The 20,886-nt window shown below is 39.2% G+C and overlaps 1 protein-coding gene across 1 annotated transcript in view; it reads left to right on the top strand.

The window, feature by feature from the left end:
- Positions 1-9,240: 9,240 nt before the first annotated feature.
- Positions 9,241-20,886, top strand: part of col11a1b (collagen, type XI, alpha 1b) — a 53,679-nt gene continuing 42,033 nt past the window's right edge. The window contains exons 1-4 of the mRNA XM_084706749.1: positions 9,241-9,585; positions 15,455-15,619; positions 16,735-16,948; positions 17,849-18,011. Of these exons, the coding sequence (XP_084562875.1) occupies positions 9,471-9,585; positions 15,455-15,619; positions 16,735-16,948; positions 17,849-18,011 (657 nt within the window). The 5' untranslated portion in view covers positions 9,241-9,470. The remainder of the gene's footprint in view (positions 9,586-15,454; positions 15,620-16,734; positions 16,949-17,848; positions 18,012-20,886) is intronic.

Raw genomic sequence — 20,886 nt, 5'->3', positions numbered from 1 at the left:
AAGTTGAGGGTGGAGATGAACTGGGCCATAGACACCATCACTTCCGGAAGCCTTTGCAGAATTTGATGGACCCATTCAGCTTGGGGATGGGTCTGGACCAGACATTGTGGTTTTCTAAGACCACTGTGTGCTGTGAGTCTTCTGCCACAGTGAAACAATGTGTTATTTTTTGCCTCATTGCCAAACCTTCCAAATCAGCTTACATGGCAGTGCACCCTGTGATTCATTTGTATGTATGTGCCCATGCCTGTGCTTAGGTGAGACGTTCATTTTAGCAACAGACAGATCAAATTCCACAGGAACTTAGATGGACCCAGTCAAAATGGAAATATACAGTTTGCAATTCAAAACAGCTGAGCGGTCTGTGTACTCTCAAAATGCTCTCAAAGGTTGTTATACTCTTTTTAATACTCTTTTTAGCTGAAATATGGCAGAGAGTTCGAGTCTTTGCAGGATATTTTTCTCAGCTTGTATCTCCAGTGGCACAGACAGACATCTGTCTGGCACATTCCTGGGCTGTACTATACACATTCACCTCTTACATCTGGATAAAATTCATAGCCCTGTTTCTGTTTGGTGGCCAATTAAAATTCTAATGCTTCCCTCCGCCTCAATGTCTGAATTGAGGTGATTGGAGATGTGATTCCAGCTGAGAGTATTTCCACAAATAACTTCTTGTAGTAGTCTCTTGTAGAACTTCTAAAAGAGAATAGCGACAATTATTGCAGTACAAATTGACAGCATGCTGCAGGGGATATTCGAGAATTCTTCACATTCACAACAGTAGGTTGAGGACAGACTCCAGCATGTGTTTGCTAGAGGTGCTGTGTTATAGGGAAGGTGCCTGACTTGTTTCTCTCTCTCCTGCTTAGGTATCTGTCTCTCTCTCGCCCCTCTCTCTCTCTCTCTCTCTCTCTCTCTCTCTCTCTCTCTCTCTCTCTCTCTCTCTCTCTCTCTCTCTCTCTCTCTCTCTCTCTCTCTCTCTCTCTCTCTCTCTCTGACTCCCGCCTCTCTCTGTCTCTCACTCTCTCTCTCTGACCCCCCCTCTCTTTCTGTCTCTCATTCTCTCTATCTCTGACTCCCCCCCCCCCCCTCTCTGTCTCTCTCACTCACTCTCTGGAAAGAATTGACTCCACAGCCAAAGTTAAATCATGGAAAAAGACTGTGTTCTGTGGAGACTTAGACAGGTGTGGGAAAGCGACAAAGGAAAAGGTTTCTCATGGTTCTTTTTAGTGAGGAAGTTCGATTGAGGCAAAATCAGGTTCTGTGTACGGTACCTCAACAGATTGCACATTCACTGCTTCATTGTAGCTAAATAATAACAAGTATTTAATTACAGTAATGAGAGAATACCGTCTCAAAATGTTAATAGGAGTCCATGGGTGCTTGAGAACATTGCACAAAGTCAAATGTTGCACTTATTGTGACAATGAAAGCAAAGCGTTGATTTCCTGCTGACTACAGTGGAAGAAAATCTTAAAATGGACTCCATCTGTATATTTTCTATTAACTTTCCAGCATCAATGGTAATGTGGTATTCCTCATATTATGAAGTCAGTTTAGCTCACTTATGGCAAAAGCTTTTCAGTTTTCAGTTCTCTGCGTCAGGGTGCATGATTCTGTATTCATAATGATAAAATAGCAGTGATGGTACGGTCATCTCAAATCACCTACATTATATACTGTAAATTATGGTACACCATGGGTCAGGGAAACAGTATGTTTCATAAAATATATAAATACACAATATACAGTGTATACAGTTTATACACACACATAGTATATATGAGCATGTGCAACAATATGATCATTTCTGTGTATGTGTGTGTGCATGGGTGTGCATGTGTGTTTGTTTTAGACTATGGGATCTTTCCCAACGGACTGGATTCACTGACGCTATTCTTCACAGTGAGAACGACAACTTTCCTCAACATCTGTAAAACATATCACGTTGGCACATGAAAGATCTAGACTGAAACCTTCTATTTAGAAGGTCTAAAGAGTTCCTTTTACCAGTCAACTTGATTGCTGTATGCTGCACTGTGTGCATAATTGCCCATTTCAGTTTCATTAATAATTTAATATGGTAACATTCCCCAGGTAGGTTAAATGTTTTTATTTACATGAATTTACTTTAAAGTCGTTTTAAAAAGAAAGCACAAAATCAGGTGAATATTAATGAGTTGGCCTAAGTTGAGAATACTTGCTACTATGCTTTCCTCTTTCTCTTTGCCTGTGACTTATTGAGGTAATTTCAATGTACACAGTGCTGTGTCCTGTCTGTACACCCACATGTCCACATCATGAACTAGTTGGTTAGGGCAGTAGCTGTACTTGTGAGACCAACAGAGGTAATCACTAACTTCTTTAGCTTATGTGGTTCGCCTTCTCTCTCTCTCTCTCTCTCTCTCTCTCTCTCTCTCTCTCTCTCTCTAACCCTAACCCTCTCTCTCTGAACACTTTCATAGCAATCCTTCAAGTATGTGCTTTCAAACAGAAACTTAGAGCATTCAGTCTGACTGACATACATTTGTGATACATACTTCCTCAATACCATGGAAGGGAATTGTTACACTAAGACTATAATTTTGCAAGTTCTTTGAGTGTCGAAGTGTTTTGAAAAAAATCGTGTTTTTGAGATTTGAGATAGACATTGTAAAGAATACAGGAAAAGTGTGATCTATATTTGTGTTTCAACATATACTAAAATACTGTAGATTCATGATCTTACTCAATTTTTGATCTAGACTTTCCTAATAGCCTAAGAACTGGCATTGGGAAATACAACATAAACATAGAACAAAATTCAGTTCCCACACGGTCGTACTACCAAAATTCTTGCAAGTACAAGAGTAATTTATGTCCGGCATTGGGTAAATCTTCAACTATAAATCTTCAGACATTCGCCAACATACACTGACTTGACTCTGCTCCAAACACATGGAGTATTAATTAGGTTTTAGGGAACAAAGCTCCCATTCTCCTGCAGATAGAGGGAGAGAGAGAGAGAGAGAGAGATAAAGAGAGAGAGAGAGAGAGAGAGAGAGAGAGAGAGAGAGAGAGAGAGAGAGAGAGAGAGAGAGAGAGAGAGAAGTACCACATACCGTAGTTGAGGGCATCCCATTAAACTGCATTGGAGAAGATTATTAGGTTAAATATGTGCTGCACAATGCTTGGTCCAAATATAACATACAATTATTTCATCACCATCAAGTAGATACAACTCTACAGTACTGGTTATAGTTCAACGTAGTCCCTGGAATATGAGGGAAGTGTATGTTGGAGGACTTCCACATAGCATTTTAGAAAGTTCAACTTTTCCAAATCAAATCAGAACTGTGAAAGGGTACAAAATGTAAAACTTGCAACAATCTGCAAGTCATGTTCCAAACAGCCCCATGGGTCTGTATCATGAAGTTTGAGAGAAGCAACTCAAAAGCTAGAGGTACTAAATCATAGTGGCTAAATGGCAGTTGAACAGATGCATACCACCAGTGTGCCACTAGGGGGATACAATCACTTCAATGGAGCAATACTGTGCAGAAAGCAACAATCAGTGAAAGCTTGATTTCAAATTGGATTTACAGTGTCCAGATGGGGGGAGGGGGAGAAACCAATTTGTACTCAGTCTCTCCACTGCTGCAGTCTGGATGTGGTCAAACAGTTTGTTGAGTTTCTAAACTCAGGAGATGGAAAGATTTTTGGCTGTGAGCTCTGTGGTTAGTACCTGTGTGGCACCATTACAGACCCACTCACAGACCCACTCACAGACCCACTCACAGACCCACTCACAGACCCACTCACAGACCCACTCATAGACCCACTCACAGACCCACTCACCAACTCACCATCCTCCTATTGAGAGCATGAGCAACCACCAAAAGTATATTCTTGACATTCCGTGAAGTTCTTTAGAATATAATCAGATCATGCCAAAGTTCTGGAGCCAAAAGCAAGCTCAGTCTGTTATTAAGTGTGTGTTACACATATTTGAAGCAAATCTGATAAAACCACATAGCTTTGGAGAGAGCAACAGCGGTTTGCTAGCTGAAGCTATACAGGAGCCAGTGACATCATGCCTCGGATTACAGTGATGTGATAGCAACTGACTGGACCCTTCATCACCTTTACAGGAGTAAGCTTTTTACTAAACAACAACAATGTCTTTTTAATATGGTATTTTTTTATTGACAACTCAATCCACCATTTTGTACACTTGTATTAAAAGTAGATGATTCATATTTGTTTGGATCTTAATCATCATTCTGTACAGTAGGTCCTGCATTTATCGTAAGGGAGTGGTTAATTATTTTCTATACTTTTAACCATACTAAATAAGCTCACCAACATACAGTACACACCTGAATCCAAGAAAAAAACCTCAATTTAAATCTAGAAACTTTGTTGTGTATGCACATATGTGATTATGTGTTATATTTGCCTAAAACAACCTCTTTGGTGAACCATGCTAGTCCCCTGGGTAGTAATAAACATCTATTCTAAGGCCGCACTTTGACCAGCAACTATGTGATTGCCAGGGTAACCACTGGGTGAGCCCTATGCATGATAGTCATTTCATGAAGGAAACTTCCTTTGTTTGGAATGTTTCCTATTTTGGAAGACAATTATGCTTGTTAAAATAACTAGTTCTATTTATTGAAACGATGAACTTTTCATAGCTTGAAAAACTGATTTCAGAGTAATGTTGCACTTTTCATGCAGTGATCTAGCTCACTTCTCACATTGCAGCTGCTTTGGTTTCCCATTGGTGCTGCTCTGTTCTTAAAGATCTGAGTAACTGAGTGGAAAAATGAAGAAAAAAAAAACATTACCTGAATCACAGTGAAAACTGTGCTGTCTTTGGAAACAATGATACTGCTTTGGGGGAAACGATTCCACTCACAGGAATGTGTTCCCCCTTGTTAAATGATTCCAGACATTGTTCCTTTATCTGCACACACTTACACTAACACACAGGCACACATAAAGGCACAACACAGTCAGTCAGTCAGTCCGTCAGTCATGTCCATGATATGAAGAGGATTTTTGGAGTCTTTGTAACATCACAGAGACTTCTTTCTCAGAGGCATGTCATCATTGCATGATGACGGCTAACTACATAGATTACCCAGACTCTTCTGTCCTCTTCTTAAATCTTAATAGAAGGACAACAAAAAGACAATTCATTTCATACAATTTTATGGAAAAATGAAAAGAGCAGTCGCTTGTATTCTTACAGTTCAACAAAATAAATCTATTTCACAGTCATCTTTTCATTCAGATATTAATTTTAGTTCACTGAAGAGATTCACACAGGTGATAGATTTGAACAAAAAACAGCTATAGTTTAAACAATCACACACAATTAATTCACTGATATAAAGGATGTTTGCATCTTTGGTATGTAGCATGAGTGGCTTGTATCTGTGACAACCAGTAAGTTCTTCAGCTTTGAGATAGCACAGTGGAAAATATTTTTTGGAGTTTGAGTCTACTAATGGAAAACCATGTGGGGTTTTTTCTCCTTGACTTTCCGTCCTTGCAAAAGTGATTCCTGGTGACTGCTTTGCTGGAGAACTCTTATGGAGGGACGTGTAGGCACTAAAGTTTTAACTGGTATGGAAAAAAAACATTTGAGTCAACTGTTAAAGAGTTAAAACCACCATCTTGGAAAGGAGACCATCACTGTGCATTGGTTGAGCTAAATGTGTTTTTCTGTCAAAGTGTTCAATTGCTTTTTCCTTTGTTTAATTTGAGAAATAATTGTCCACAGTTACAGAGAGCAAATATTTCAATATTTATATTCCATTTGCTTTTAGAACTACCAGTCTAGAACATTATATCCTAATCTAGTTATCATAAATCTTATGCGTTACAGACCCATATTAAATGTGGCAGTATTATTGTGTTGTTGGTGGAAGATACAGTGTGCAGAACTGAGGTTCTTTACTGTGAGTGGAACATAAAGGCCCATTCATATTCTCCATACTGAGGGTGAGATGATTGCAGTCCCTCTTAATCTACTTCATGTGTTTTTCCGATCCTCTGGCCAGAGCTGTCTCTTTGGTCTTTCAGCTCGAGTGTTCAGACGCAATCGAGGAATCAAGCCAATGTGGTTTCCACTCTTTTGCTTGGAGGTCTGGTGACATCTTCCACGGTCCAACAGGCCCCTCCCACTCACACAAGTTGCTTTGATTTCTTCTTGTCCTCATACATCACTTTGATTGTTCCAATGAAATATAAGCATTCATTTACCTTTTCAGTGTAGGAAATCCTTTAAAGTCAAGATAAAGTTAAGGTCTTTAAAGTGTTTGAAGATGTTAATCGTCGATGTATTGTGGTGTGCTAAACTCTACAGACCCTATTGACAGTGCACTTTACCTTCTCTGTGACACAGAATAAAGATTTAAACAGATTCGTGGTTTACATTTCTGATATGGAACATTACATCGGTCACTTGATTCCGTCACCTCAGTGCCAGGCCAGACATGATAGTTTACAGCCCAGTCCAAGTAGGCAGCTAGAGTAACAGGCCTTCTTGGGTTTCCTGTTTAGTCTATGGATTTCCCTTGGGTAACGGTAGGAGCAGGAAGGGGGTCAAGTGTCAGTTCAATATATGTTCCAGAACCTCAACTACAGTATATGAACGAGGTGGGGAACACCTTAAAACCTAAGAATGTTTCGTTTATCTTGAAAGAGTAGCAATGCCCCCAGCTAAATTTCCCAGCAATGTGTTGTCTTACCTAAACGTTCACAGACATTCAACCTCAAAATTAACAAAGATAACAGTTTCAAGAGAGATTTACACTATAAGAAACATCCAGTCCTGCAGTTGAAGAATGATTAAATTACCTTCAACTGCCTTAAATGTGAGCAACAAAAACAAACTCTCAAGCTCTGTAACTCTGTATGCTCCCCATGAACACATCTCAACACATTTCCAATTGATTAAGCCTGAAGGTTAAAATGTTTCAGTAAACCTTCTTTCTTTGTTGAGCAGCTATGTTTTAATGTATCAAAAATATGCAGGTTTGGTTTTGTCTCAAATTAATGTCCACAGTAATGTAGCTTTCAGAAATGTGTGTAACCACCAGACTAAAAAATGATCACTCTACAAATAAAGTGACCTTATAAAAGTGAGTGTACTCCTCCTTGCCTCTTTCAAGTTGTATTAGGTAGGGCTGCTGGGTGCTACTCACAGCTGTAATAAGCATGCCCAGACAAACACACATTCCATTCTGTAGTTTTGTGGTCTTCCGTGTCTAGTATGTATCCCCCCATGACCAAACACACACTGCTCTAACTGGATAAAATCCCTCAACACAGGACCTTTAGAGGTACAGTAATGTCTGCTTGTGATCGAAGTTGATGGTTTTCTGAGTAATATCTTAATGTACGGCTGCTATCCATTTAGTTTTACAACTCTCGTCTGCCAGATATGATCTTGACAATACTTAATTTTTATTAAAAAAAGGAGATATACAATGTAGTGACTTGTCCATTAACTTGAGTTTTTGTGAGGACAATCAATGGATTTCAACAGGTCCTGTGAAACGAAATATTACTCTTTCCAAAGGCATTAAAGATTTAGGGTGGTGTTACTTCACATTCAACATGGGACTTGGGAAGGGTTCCATCCATTCTAAAAGAGAGTATGAATGCACATGAACAACTACTGTGGACATATACTACTTCATCATTTACAGTACATCAATTGTGTGCTTGGCAAGAAGTAAATTGTATATTTTGAAGAAAGGACTCAAATTAAAGTTGGCTCATGTAGCAAAATTGGACTGTGAACAATGTTTTCAATACATTTATGTTAATATAGCAATTCTGGTTTGATCCTTGTTTAGTATGGATACTTATTATAGAATAATTACAATTTATTGTAGAGTCTTTTGGTACATGTTGGCAGTAAATACCTTGGGTACAATCATGTGGTTTCAACTACAGATAAATGTGCCAGAATTCAGTCTTGCCGAAAATGTTGACCACTTCTGAAAAAGGGGATTTACTGTACTAGAAGCCCTCAGATCATTCAAACATTGTTGGAAGTCAAACAGTTTCATTATGTCTACAGAGCTAAAAGCACATCACCAGAGGGAGGTGAGTTTCTGCAGTACTAGCGTATAGATGTTCTCTTCCCACCCAAGAAGGCTCCACAAATTAAACAACAGTGCAGCAAACAGCATGAGCAAGGTTTGACATATGCTGCCAACCAAATTAGATGAAGAATGAAAGCTTTAAATATCAGAAGTTAAAACACCAGATTGAATGTAACTGTATTGCTGAGCAAGCAAGATGCAACTGCTCAGAGTCAGAAAAATACAACATTATCAATAAATAAAGAAATTCCCAGAACTCTGTCACATCAATCAGGGTATTTTCCTATTCATGTTAATTTGAGGTACAGATATTTCAGTTACTACAATATAGTGCAGGAAGTAAGTGTATTGGTTCAGACACATGGCATCTGTTTGAGACAGACCTAGATGAAAACGTAGCATCCAGTATTCTTACACTGCGACTGTGATTGAAAATCACTATCTGGTTTTCATTTTAATAAAACTGATTGCCATTACACTATCAACAGACAGTCTTTCAACATCATTCTAAGAAAAATGGCAGGGCCTATCCCTAGCTGCCACCTGTGCCTTCACTCTTTGTTCCAGTGATCTTAACATTAATTGTTTTCAGATTTCCTCACAAAAGTGCTTCCACCCAAAAAATATTTCAGGAAACTATTCAGATCTGGAAAGCATTTAATCTTGGCCAATAAAGCATTCATATTACAGTATGGACGAATTGTATACTAGTAGTCAATCCCTTTTTTCCATAGTGCTCGTGAATTCAGGATATTTCTGAAATAGCTGCTCCACACCTCCAATCATGCTGCATAGGTGCCAGGCCCTTTAGATTCAGCTCCATCTTTTGCAAGATGATGTTGGTTAAAGCAAAACAATAAAGGAAGCATTTGTTTCCAAAAAGCTTTTTTAAGTTTATAAAAAAAAAAAAAAACTGGAATCTGCATTTGAACATCTTTTAGCCTATATCTAACATCAGATGAGAACGGATGCCGTAACTAAGGACCTTCAGTGATTTATCTTACAGGGGATAATGGGCGGGCCCTGACCACTTTCAAGCACGGTGATTTGCTGAACGAAGGATTTTCCGGTGTCTGTTTCCTCTAGTCGCGGTTCAAGTTCGAGACGCATGCCCAGCCTCCCGACGGCGCACGGCTCGCGGGGAATCGAATGGTCTCCGCTTATTCATGAAAGCCCATACAACTTCAGTCTGAGGGCTGGGCTTAGGGGGAGCGGATCAGAAGGGCCCAGTTTGACTGTACGAAGAAATCAATACTATATCACTTATGGCTCTCTAGTACAAATTTATCACATATTTTTGTGGATTGTGGAAAGGACAGCATTTTGTATAAAGTCCGTTTTGTACAACTGTGGGCGTTCACGATGGAAATGCAAAGGTGGTCCACAAGGTGGAAAACGAAAAGGTGGCTTTGGAACTCCAGTCTAACCACTTTCGTCACTCTATCTTTAATTCTACAGACCGCCAATGTCAGAGCAGGTAAGAAGTGTCAGGGAAGGACACATTTCTGCGCCGCATCATCCACCTTGAGTGCATCCTTATCATATACAGGAATATCATAGGTATAATAGGTAGAATATCATATTCTACATATCAAGTCACGTTATTGCATTTATACAACCACAATTACATCACTCACTGACAGCCAACATGGTAACATGATTACGTTTAATTTTAAGTTGAATTAAGTTTCTAAAATGTGAACTTTTTAGCTGGGACAATCAAAAAATCTTCCCATACCTTGTTTAATTGGTTATGGGAAAGTATTTGAACATAGACAAGTGAAGTTGTATTCCATTTTGAAGATAAAACCTTTTCCAAAAGGGAGGAATGCCCATTTTCAAACACATGATGCACCCTCTCAGTAGCCTAGTACTTCTGTTGTAGGCACCCATTCAGGTGCAGTCATCTCCAATTGAGCGAGCTCACAGCGTGACTCGCGGTACGTGGCAGATTGATGTGATGGGGCAGAAATAAAACTGCGCCCAGAGCTCTCTCGGGCGAGAGTTTTAAAGGGTTTTGCCGAACAAATATTCTTTGTTTGCGCTTGGTGGTCCGGTAGGTGTGTGTGTGTGGATGGGCATTGAAAGAGGGATTTCATTGGGTCAAGATACCTGTTACACATCAGGCTACCGCAGAATTCTGTAGCCAATAAAGTTGAGTAGCCACTTACAGATAACAATCTGCTATCTGTTTTCTTTGCACAATCCATCGAATATAGATCGTTTTACGTATCAGTATTGGCTGTCTTCTTGACTCTATGAAACTTTTGTTGAAACTCTTTCCTTGAAACGTATGGGCTTTCTGATTTGTTATTTGAAAACGGTATTGCTTTAAAACTGCCTGTTTGTTTACCCTTTTGATATTTGTAATGACTTGGCTGTAAATTATGGTGGTGCTTGCCATTTGCGGACTTCTGCACTAAACTGACAGCTGTCAACACTTCGATGTCAGATAACACTCCATGCTCTACATTCACAATTTGACTATCTAAATGTATTTGCAGTAATCTGGTGATGTGGTATAATCCACATGACATACAGTACAAGATAATGCGACATACGACAAGGAAGCATGGACGTTATCTTCTGGAAGTGAAGTACATATACTGTCCTGAACGATCACCGTTTCTCCACACTATCCTGGTTCCCACTAAGTCCAATAAGGGGCGTTGATGGAAAAAAAATCTCTTGTGTATTTCCCCCTACTTTTAAGTTGCCTATACTTACAATATGTAGGTCAGACAAGCTGCTTCTTTCTAGTGACTACAGATCCTTTTGAGAATAAATAAATTGCATTTATTTATACTAATATATTTATTTTGTTAGGCTGTTTATCAGACAAAACACAAGAGAACTAAAATGATCTGAAATATATATATATATCAATGCTCATTTTGGATTTACTATAGACTTTAAGGTTATATACATGATATTGCTCTGGCAACCCAGAATATTGTCTTCAGTTATTCTTGCCGGTTCATAGGTTGAATTACTTAATGTATACTAATGAGCACACTGTATATTACAAAGCTGTTACCATGTTACATACAGTGGATTGCCATCTTTGACTATGTGCCATAACCTGCTACCATGATGCAATTCCCTCTGGATAGTAACACTTCCACCACCATCCCACAAGTTAATTTAAAATGAATGCATCATGTATTTGTTCATTATCAGTACTATCAGTATTGAAAATTGATTATTGACGAGAAACAATCCAAAATGAACGAAACACCACAGTGGCATGGCTTGCCTAGTGCCCTCGTACTTTTCTGCATCTGATATTTAAAATAACCATAATTGCATGATGTGCAAGCAAACATTTACAGGCTTTCCAGTGTACTGTAATTGCTACTTATGCTGCCAACTCTCAGTAGATGGCAGTGACAACAAATGTCCCAGAGAGACAGATGTCTCAAGGAGTCAGGCAAAACCTTATCAGTAGTGCCTACCAAAAAATGATAAACTCAGATGACTACTACATGGATGCTGAACTTATCTTCAAAAGATCTGTGTAGCTATTTGAGGGTGAAAAGCTTCAAGTTTAAAATGCCAGAATGTTTAGTTAACTGGCCCTTTCTTGTCTTGTTTAGAGGTAGTCTAAGTTCTTTTGCTTCCTTGGGAATGCCTTTCCTCAGATGGTTTGAACAGAAGTGTCACGTGTCAGTATGTGCAGTGCTCCGTCAGAGGAAGTATGCTCCTCGGCTGTGTTTGTGGCTTGTTAACATGGCAGGATATATATCACTGTCTCCGAGAACAGTCATGCTCAAGTGTCACTGAAAAGCGCTATTGTGAGGTGCGGGATTGTTGAAGTTTACTTCTCAAACATGCTGGTGGAGACAGCATAACTACTGAGGGACTCAGTATTTGGACGATTGAAGTTATTTAAGCTTCGAAAGTGGGTACAGCCTTTACTATTAGAATAGTGTAGGGAGGGAGAGAGAGAAAACGGAAGGAGAAGCATTATAAAGATGTCGAGAACAGTCATATAACTCTACCTCTTGAAGATGAAATGCTTTTAATACGCTTTGCATGCTCATTTAGAGTCTTTAATGGTTTTTGGATAACGCCTGCTTTTGGAGTGCTTCTGTGAGGAGGTGGTTGGGATGGAAGAGGGGAGTGGAGGAGGTGGGGAGGGGTGGTGGTAGTGAAGGGGAGGGGGGGCAATTCCTGGCCAATTCAGCACATCTGGAATATATGAGGCCTTGAGGTATGCAGTAATGCAGAAAGGCATTCTGAAACTCACAAAGAGACCTTTAGTTCAGACTCTTTTTTGAGGAACCAGTAGCTCTGTATTCTGGACAGTGTACAGAAGAGCTACTGCCCTCGTTATGGGGCATTTAGAGATACATTTTGCCCAACATTTGCAGTTGCCTCTACCCAGCACGTACACTAGAAACGCTAAATCCACTGCTGTCCACAGGACAAAATAAGACAGACAAATCATCCTTTCTAAATGTATCATCAGGGATCACAAAACATTAGATCCTGTGTTTGTACATTGTGTACAATTTAAAATGATATGCAATTACTCAAGTAGCACTGGTTTATCACAGCTACTTTTGCTAAATGTCTTTCTCGAGAGTCTTTTTATATATTCAAATGTATATTTTATTTACATAAAAATATGTATATTTGGGAATCACTAAAATCAGTTGCCGCTGTCCATTGCTAATAACGTGAAAATCCAACCCATTCTAATGAAAATAAAAAATAATAATTAAATAGACCCACATTCAAGAAAATCTTGTTGAACAAAGGGTGCTGGATGAATCATTCAAGTGTTGTTTGGTCACGTGTGAACTGTGAAGATTTGGACATTCTTGGTTTGGCCCCATGTGTTTTTAAGTGGAGGGGTGCCGGTACCATAATGTGTTCAACATGCTAACTGACTCCGCCTCTTAGACCCCCACCTGGCGACAGAAATGGAACAGGAACTGTCGGATCAGCACTTCCTGGCTTCACAAACCAGATGTTTGGAAAATAGTTAAACTATATCAGTTAAATATTTACTATAAAAGCTTTTTAAAAGAACAAAAAAAACATTGCATGTGACATTAATTGAACTGATATCAGGTTAAAGTCAATTTAAAGTAGATATGTACTGTATGCAAAGCTTCTGCAGTGTTTAATACAATGTTAGCCTTCTCTAATCGGTTCCATTTCTGTTCCCTATGCAGTCTTTGTTGGAGCCAAACTCATTTTTTTGGGGTATAAGAGGAAAGACCGAGGCTTACTGTGTCATGGACCATAAAGAGGCTTCATTATGGCTCGTTTTAAAGGATGTCAGGAGTGTAAATTAAGAGTGAGATCAAAAAAGATTTCCACCGTTTGGTGATCAGGGAGATTCGACAATAAATCCAGATCTCATCTTTTCTGCAAAATAGTTCCCAGTGGGTCGATGAGAAGACTGTTGAGCCATTGTTTGTTGTCACTGAGTCTTTGAAGAATCTGCATCCTGTCTCGTGACTCAGGGATGGAAGGGATGTCCAGACAAGATGATCTTAGCCTTTATGTTGTTGGGTATTGTTCGGACAGAATATTGCAGTGCATGATCTTATGCCGCATGTGAGAAAGCTTTCTGAAACTGAGATAGATTGATGGTTGTTTGATGGGACATCTGAGACAATTGCCATGTGTGTGTTTCTTTGGCTTCATTTGTTAGATTGTTTTATAGCTGTGCTGTTGTAGTGGATCGTAAAACCAAACAGGGCTGCTGATGTTACAATCAAACAAGTTAAGCAAAGCTAAGTCTGAAAGAGGAATGCAGTCAGAAAGGATGCTTAGTTTGTATTCTGCTAAGTGTTTATATATTTTGTATGACATGTATCTCTGTCCTCTGAATATCATGCCCAATTTCGTAATGGAGTTTAATGTATTTCTCATCACCCCAGTTCAAGTGCGGCTGCTTTATATTCTACACATTACATGTTACCAATAAAAATGAAACCTATCCATGTAGTTGAACAATAATAGTCAGTTATATGTATTGCTGATTGTCGTAAACAACAACTCCAAACACCTAAAGATATTTCTTGAAAACATCGGCTGCAGTATTCAAACGTGGCTCCCAAGGAACTATTAGTCATGGTTAAAGGATGGTTACGTGTAGCAGATATGTTGTTCAGATGTTAACTTTAAACAGATTGACACTGATTGATAGGGATGGCAGTGGTGTTCATAGGCACGGTGCAAGAACTAACTGCCACTGTCAAAGAACAGACTTAGCTTCAAAGGATTTTTTTCAAACCCCAACTTTAAATGGAAATCTTAAATGCTCTACATCCCTGTACTTTAAGTATTATCTATAGCTGCAGTCATGACCTTCTAAAAAATAGCACACTGTCCCTCTTTGCTATTTTAACGACTGTAAAGGTGAATGCAAGACGGCGCTACATAAATCAGTGGGTAACTGGGATGTTGTCATGTTAGTTAAGACCCTGTGTGTGTACCCTCCTTTTAAACGTATCCTATTAGGCTTCCTTAAATTCCCCATAATCACACCGTAAATCTACTTGTGCTAGAGGGTGAAGGGCCGAAAGATACAAAGAGAGAAAAAACGAGAGCGGAAAGAAAGAGGGAGCGAGAATAACCGAGACGAGAGTGACAGTTTAACAGCTCAAGAGAAGGAGAGAGTAGAAAAAGAGATTGAACATATTCTCTTGTGGAACTGGATGCGAGAACTGAACTGTAGTGTTCCAGTTTCTGTTCCATTATGAGCCTGGCTGCAGAGTTAAACTGCCTGTAAAAGTCACCCCCCACTGTGTTTGCCTCTCTACCAAAGGCCCATTGAGCAGCACCACAGGGTTTATCACGGGACCCTGGAGCTTTGTAGATAGAACCAGGACAAGGGGCCCGATGACGGCTCCTATACTTTTACTGCGACACTGCTCAAGTTTCTAATAAAAACCTGATTGGATGAATTGACAGATTTGGCAAACTGGCAGTAGCTACGGAATGGGTGTGGTAAAAATATCAATACATATTACAATCTTAGTGTTTGTTCTGCTTTTCGAATTGAGACTATTGTGTATTGTGTTTTGTATGTTCTCTGCAGTGTCAGTCAATGGATAATAGAAAATAAAACTGTTTCTGTAGAGTGTAGTGCCTTGCTCAAGGACACAATGTCCTGGCTGTGCCAAATGGTCAAGGCACTTCACCCTACTTGCCTCAGGGAGAATGTCCCTGTACTTACTGTAAGTCGCTCTGGATAAGAGTGTCTGCTAAATGACTAAATGTAAATGTTTCTTTTAAGACAACTTTGCTTTACTGTTCCTCCTCCTGGTTGTTACCACAACATTTACAGGGAAACCCCTTCAGTACTTATATGTTTTCTCTTACAGCTGACCCTGTGGATGTACTCAAGGCTCTGGACTTTCACAGCTCTCCTGAGGGCGTCGAGAAAACAGCAGGATTCTGTACAGTCCGGAGAGGGTCCAAACCCGACGTAGCCTTCCGAGTGAGGAAGCAGGCACAGATCAGCGCTCCCACCAAGCAGCTCTTCCCAGGTAACATCTCACCTTGCCATCATGTCATCACCATGGAAGGCTGCCGATTTTACGCTTTTATCAAGACTGACATTTGTAGGTGGATCCTGCCTGCAGCGATATTTTGTGACTACTGTACACACATCGTCATCTATTTGCCAAGGTTTTCATTGAGTTGGCTACTGGTTCAAACTGTACTTTGTGATCCAATAATGTGACAATGATAAATTACAGAGGTGAAGCGATCATGACTCGAGCAAACAATCTAGCTGTGTAACTTGGACACATATCAATTCATTCCCTGTGTTCAGACATGTATCCTGTTGTCATTTCTGAAAGAAATGTTCCCAGTAGAATGGTCGTAGGTTATGAATGAATGGGGAAAGAGGACTTCATTGAATGTAAATTTGTGTCTGCATCTTTTATTGTTGGAAAGGCAGGTATGGCAGAGAACGTTGCCCACTTGGCCTATAAAATATGAATACTGTATACACATTTACTGGGAACAGGGTCTCGTTAAATAAATGTTCCCAGTCTGTGTGCGCTGGTCATCTTCCAAACTGGCTCAATTACAAAGAAAAAAAGGCACAACATTTAAGAGTTGAAATTAACAATTAGATTTCTGTGATTTTTGGCAAAAAATCTTGCTAGTAAACCATATGCTTTTAGGACTGGAAAACAAGTTGTCATAGTGTTCTCAGTCTGAAAAGTGCAATTCGTCTTATAAATCATCTGTAGCCTATTATTTTATCAGTGAAGCTTATTAATGCTTACATGATTACATTTGTAAAATTGATCTTTTTCACACACCTAGTAAATGTAATGATGCCTTAATTTCTCACTTTCAATTCTTTTCAGGTTAAACCAAGGTTATTTTAAAACAAAATACTTTCTTAAACTGTACACAAACTGTGGTTAAGTTTCAGTATGCCTCATCAAAGACTGGTCTTGAGCTGAAATTGGATCATTGTTATATGACACTATTTCTCTCACTTATAAATAGAACACTTTACCATGAATATTTATAAATTATGCAGTGCTTGTATGAGCCATCTACTGTATTAGCTCTTGGGTCTATGACTGCAGATCTTACCAGAGACCTATCTGACTTCAACTGTACTGTTTCCCTGGACCAGGAGGAGTATTCCCTGAGGATTTCTCTATCCTGTTCACCATCAAGCCCAAGGCTGGCATCCAGTCCTTCCTGCTGTCTGTGTACAACCAGCAGGGCATCCAGCAGCTGGGTGTGGAAGTGGGCCGTGCACCTGTCTTCCTGTATGAGGACCAGCATGGCAAACCTGCACCCGAGGAGTACCCCCTTTTCCGCACAATCAACCTCGCAGACGGAAAGTAAGTGATGATAATGTGGTGGCGGATGATATTGGTGATCACTTCATCGGTGTTCTTTGGTGTCTGATATGTACATGTGAACTAACTGTATTAGACTGTTTTAGACATTTAAACCACTGAATGTTAAACAGACATGTTTTACGGTAACTTCTGAAGAGGGCGAAGTCGTGCTTACTTTATAATACAAGGACTTTGGCCTACAGTATTTCAGAGGTCAGAGTCAAGGAACAGTGTGCATTTACTCGGAGCATTGCAAAGTAACCACATCTCAGCTACCAGTTGTGGTGAAAAAAAAACAACACTGCGATGAACTATGATACTACAATAATACTACAGTGCAAATACTGTGCAATAGTTTCTTTACATACTTCAGTACTTGTGGAATAAAACAACGTTAATATTACACTAATATACCAACATATGTGTTATCGTATTTACATTGAAAACATTCAGCATTATCAGTCAAACAAACAATAATGTAGCTGAAAAACGTAATCAAATCATCAGTCTGTCCTCCCAAAATAGTCTGCGTAATAGTCCGTCTTTTCCTAAAATGATTCACAGTGTGGTTTTTGATTTGCAATAAAACTATGGGCTCAACCATAATAAATTGCATAACCATAAAATGACTATCCTGACAATGAGACAGTGGAGCTAATATGAAACACTTGGTTAAAACATGTCTGATGCTATTGTCTGAAGCAGAATTAAATGTGTTCCTCATGGGTGATAAAAAAAAAAAGATTTATAAATTTATAATTTATGTGCTTTGCTTGCGTAAATGAGAGTCAAGTACACTTCTTCCTATTAGTTTACCCATTGTTGATTAATGAGGTTTTTCCTCATCTTACAGCATACTGTGGATCTTCCTGATAATCTCTTATTGTTTGAACTATGTAGGTGGCATCGTGTAGCCATCAGTGTGGAGAAGAAAAGTGTGACCCTCATTGTGGACTGTAAGAAGAAGCTCACCAGGCCACTGGGCAGGAGTGACCGAGCTGTCATCAACACCGAGGGCATCACTGTCTTTGGAACCAGAATCCTTGATGAAGATGTCTTTGAGGTAAAGCCCTCTGTGGTTCCTCTTTCTCATTGATACTGCATATTTTTCCAATACTAGCCTCAGTTGAGAGTCTGGCTCACCCTAAGTCATTGTTCCTGCTTTAGTTCAGTTGATTCCGCAGATATTTTTCTTTGGAGGCTTTGAATTATGTGGAGTTGGTGTTTTATGAACATTCTTTAGTTTTTTTGGAATATGTTCATTGTTGGACGTCCCATAGTTATTTCATTATTGAATTGTCCGTTTATTTGGCAATTTTTGGGAAATCAAATAGGATATACACTGTCACTTTCAGCTACTGGTTGCACTATCAGTAACTTTGCACTACTGTACCTCACTGTACCTCGCCACCAGGCTCCTGTATGGTCATTGACATAGTCACTGATCTGCAAATTTGCACTATTGTACTGTACTCCACTTAGGTTAGAGTAGGTAATAGGGTTGAAACAGGTTTTTTGTGCATTTAGGGTTATTATAGTGTACTATTTATTGTTATCTGTAATTGAGGAAGTTTTAGTATTAGGGTTAGTATAGTCGATATTTATTGCTATCTGTATATTTAGGAAGTTTCTTATTTAAGCTCAGCATTGATGTAAATTGTTTTCTGTGTACTTTTATGTTATGTTATGCCAGGTGTTTGCGCTGTCTTGTCTTAAGAATTTCAGTGCCCAGTCTAACCTTGTGTTGTTCTGTGTACCTGACAAATAAAAGACTTGAACTTGAAGTTGAACTTGATATGAGACAAACGCCTAAATGGCTTGAAATATAAAGGATAACGAATTCCGTCAGTTGCGGATTATAATTTTTGTAAAGATCAAAATGGTTAAGACAGTTTTTTGAGCACTATGGAACATGTGAGCTGGATGTTCTCTAAAAAAGATAATGGCTCTAACTTTGATGTGTGCTCCTGGAATGCTTGCTAACAAGAACAGCCTGCTAAATACTTGCCTGCAGGTCAGAGATGTCTTTAAACAGTCGAGCCATTTGAAAAAGTATCCTTTACTTCCTCACTGGGTTTGTGGAGGTATTGTAATGCTACCCTGTAACTGAGAGGTCAGAGACCATTAACAGGGTTAACGACTCTTAATATCCAACATCAATTTTTTCTTGGTTTTCTACTGTTTGTGCACATTGTAGTGACTAAAATGGGATGAGAACCAAGGGTAAGCATGTAAAAGGCTTCACTTTTACTCAATTAGATTTGACCACAGATAGTTTTAATTCTGGTTTGAGGCCAATATTGGTCTTGTTTGGGTGTTCTGTGTTTGAACATAAATTAAGCCAAATGGAGTGGAATTACAAAGCAATTTGAGCATTTTCTCTGTTTAGAAACAAGGACAGGGGAAAATTATTTTGTTTGTCCCAGGGGTAGATGTGTTCGCACGTTTGTAGGTGGTTTCTGACAGAGCAAATCAGCCAGTGGTAGCTGTGGTGACCATAGTGCAGGCTGTGGAGCTATTTCTTAAACTGTAATTATTTCCACTTCAACTTTAATAGCCTTGGGTTTGTTGATTGCAATCTGGCTATTTGTAAGCAAACTACACACTAATGACCAACCCAGAAAAAAACTTGCATACACAGAATTCTCCACTAATATCTGGTTATAGTTGTGTAGAAGGATCTGAAATGTGTTAGTCATCCAGTCACTGTGGCCTGTCTTTTGCCAATGTCTTGCAGTCTCCATGATGTACTAAGTGCTTGCAAATGCAGATGTTGAGAGCAGCCAAATAGTAATCTTAATCCTTTAAGCACATTTTGAAGGTGGTCCAACAGCATGGATTAAATATGCTCTAGCTTTGTAAATCAATTAAGATGTTAGAAATGTTATATATTAAAACCAAGAATGTGTTATTGCTATTACGCAATCCATTAGTATTACAATTGTACAAATGTTACAATTGTGTAAACATACTTTGTATGAAAACATGTTACACGGTTGAAATTTCATGCATTATTGAAAGTGTTCAAGGTTTATCATTATTAATGAAAATGATTAATCTCTTGTCAAGTGAGGCCAGTCTCACTTTCTTTGGAACATTTGGCAAAACAGGTTGTGCTGGCAGATAATAAATAGTTCCTTGCTTCCCAATTGATACCAATTATCACTCCACATGAGACGTGTTAGACATTCTGTGGTGTGGCAATCAAAGATCACCCAGAACAGGCTATTATCAACTCACTGGAATCAGGGTATTGTCCTTGTGATGTATCTTTTAGGCAACAGAACATGAAAACGGATTTGATAAGATAAGTTGATGAGTATATAACATACATAAGATGATGACTTGGTTTTAACAGCCCTTGTGTGACAAACTCTGTTTAGGTGATGACATTGGCCCCTCGATAGGAACCCTACAGTATCTCGTTTTGTGTCTGTCAGCTTGTTACTTAGCTGATATTATGAAACTATCATGCACAGTTTTGTCAAATACAACAGAATTGTTTAGCTGATGAGAAATCAATAACAAATCACCGCTCATTGTAAAGGTGTTCATCAGATGAAAGGGGAAAGGAAACATGAGCAATAGAGCCTTGTAGGGTAAACTGTGAAAACATTGATTATACTTCCAGAATATACCTCTCTTTCCTTGTAGCTGTGGCCACGAGCATGTGGTTACCTTTCTGCTGCAGATTGCATAACCAGGTGTTAGGTCTGGAAGCAGAAGGAAGAGTGAAGGCTAGGGGAAAATAGGATCAGTGTGTGCTTTGTCTTGGCTCGATCCTCACAGCTGTTTAAAAGATATGGCCTCTGACTGGGCCCCTAAAATTTTTCCTCTTTCAGACCAAAGCCACAAAATGTGCAAGCTGAAATCATCCGTACCCATCTGTCTCGTTTTCTCTGTCCTTTAGTAGGGACAAAGGCTACTTCATTGTTGTA

The sequence above is a fragment of the Hypomesus nipponensis genome, chromosome 10 (genome assembly GCF_054491055.1).
Source record: "Hypomesus nipponensis isolate SF chromosome 10, ASM5449105v1, whole genome shotgun sequence".
NCBI lineage: Eukaryota > Metazoa > Chordata > Actinopteri > Osmeriformes > Osmeridae > Hypomesus > Hypomesus nipponensis.
Note: the sequence above shows the minus strand (reverse complement) of the source record. Positions and strands in the feature narration are given on the sequence as shown.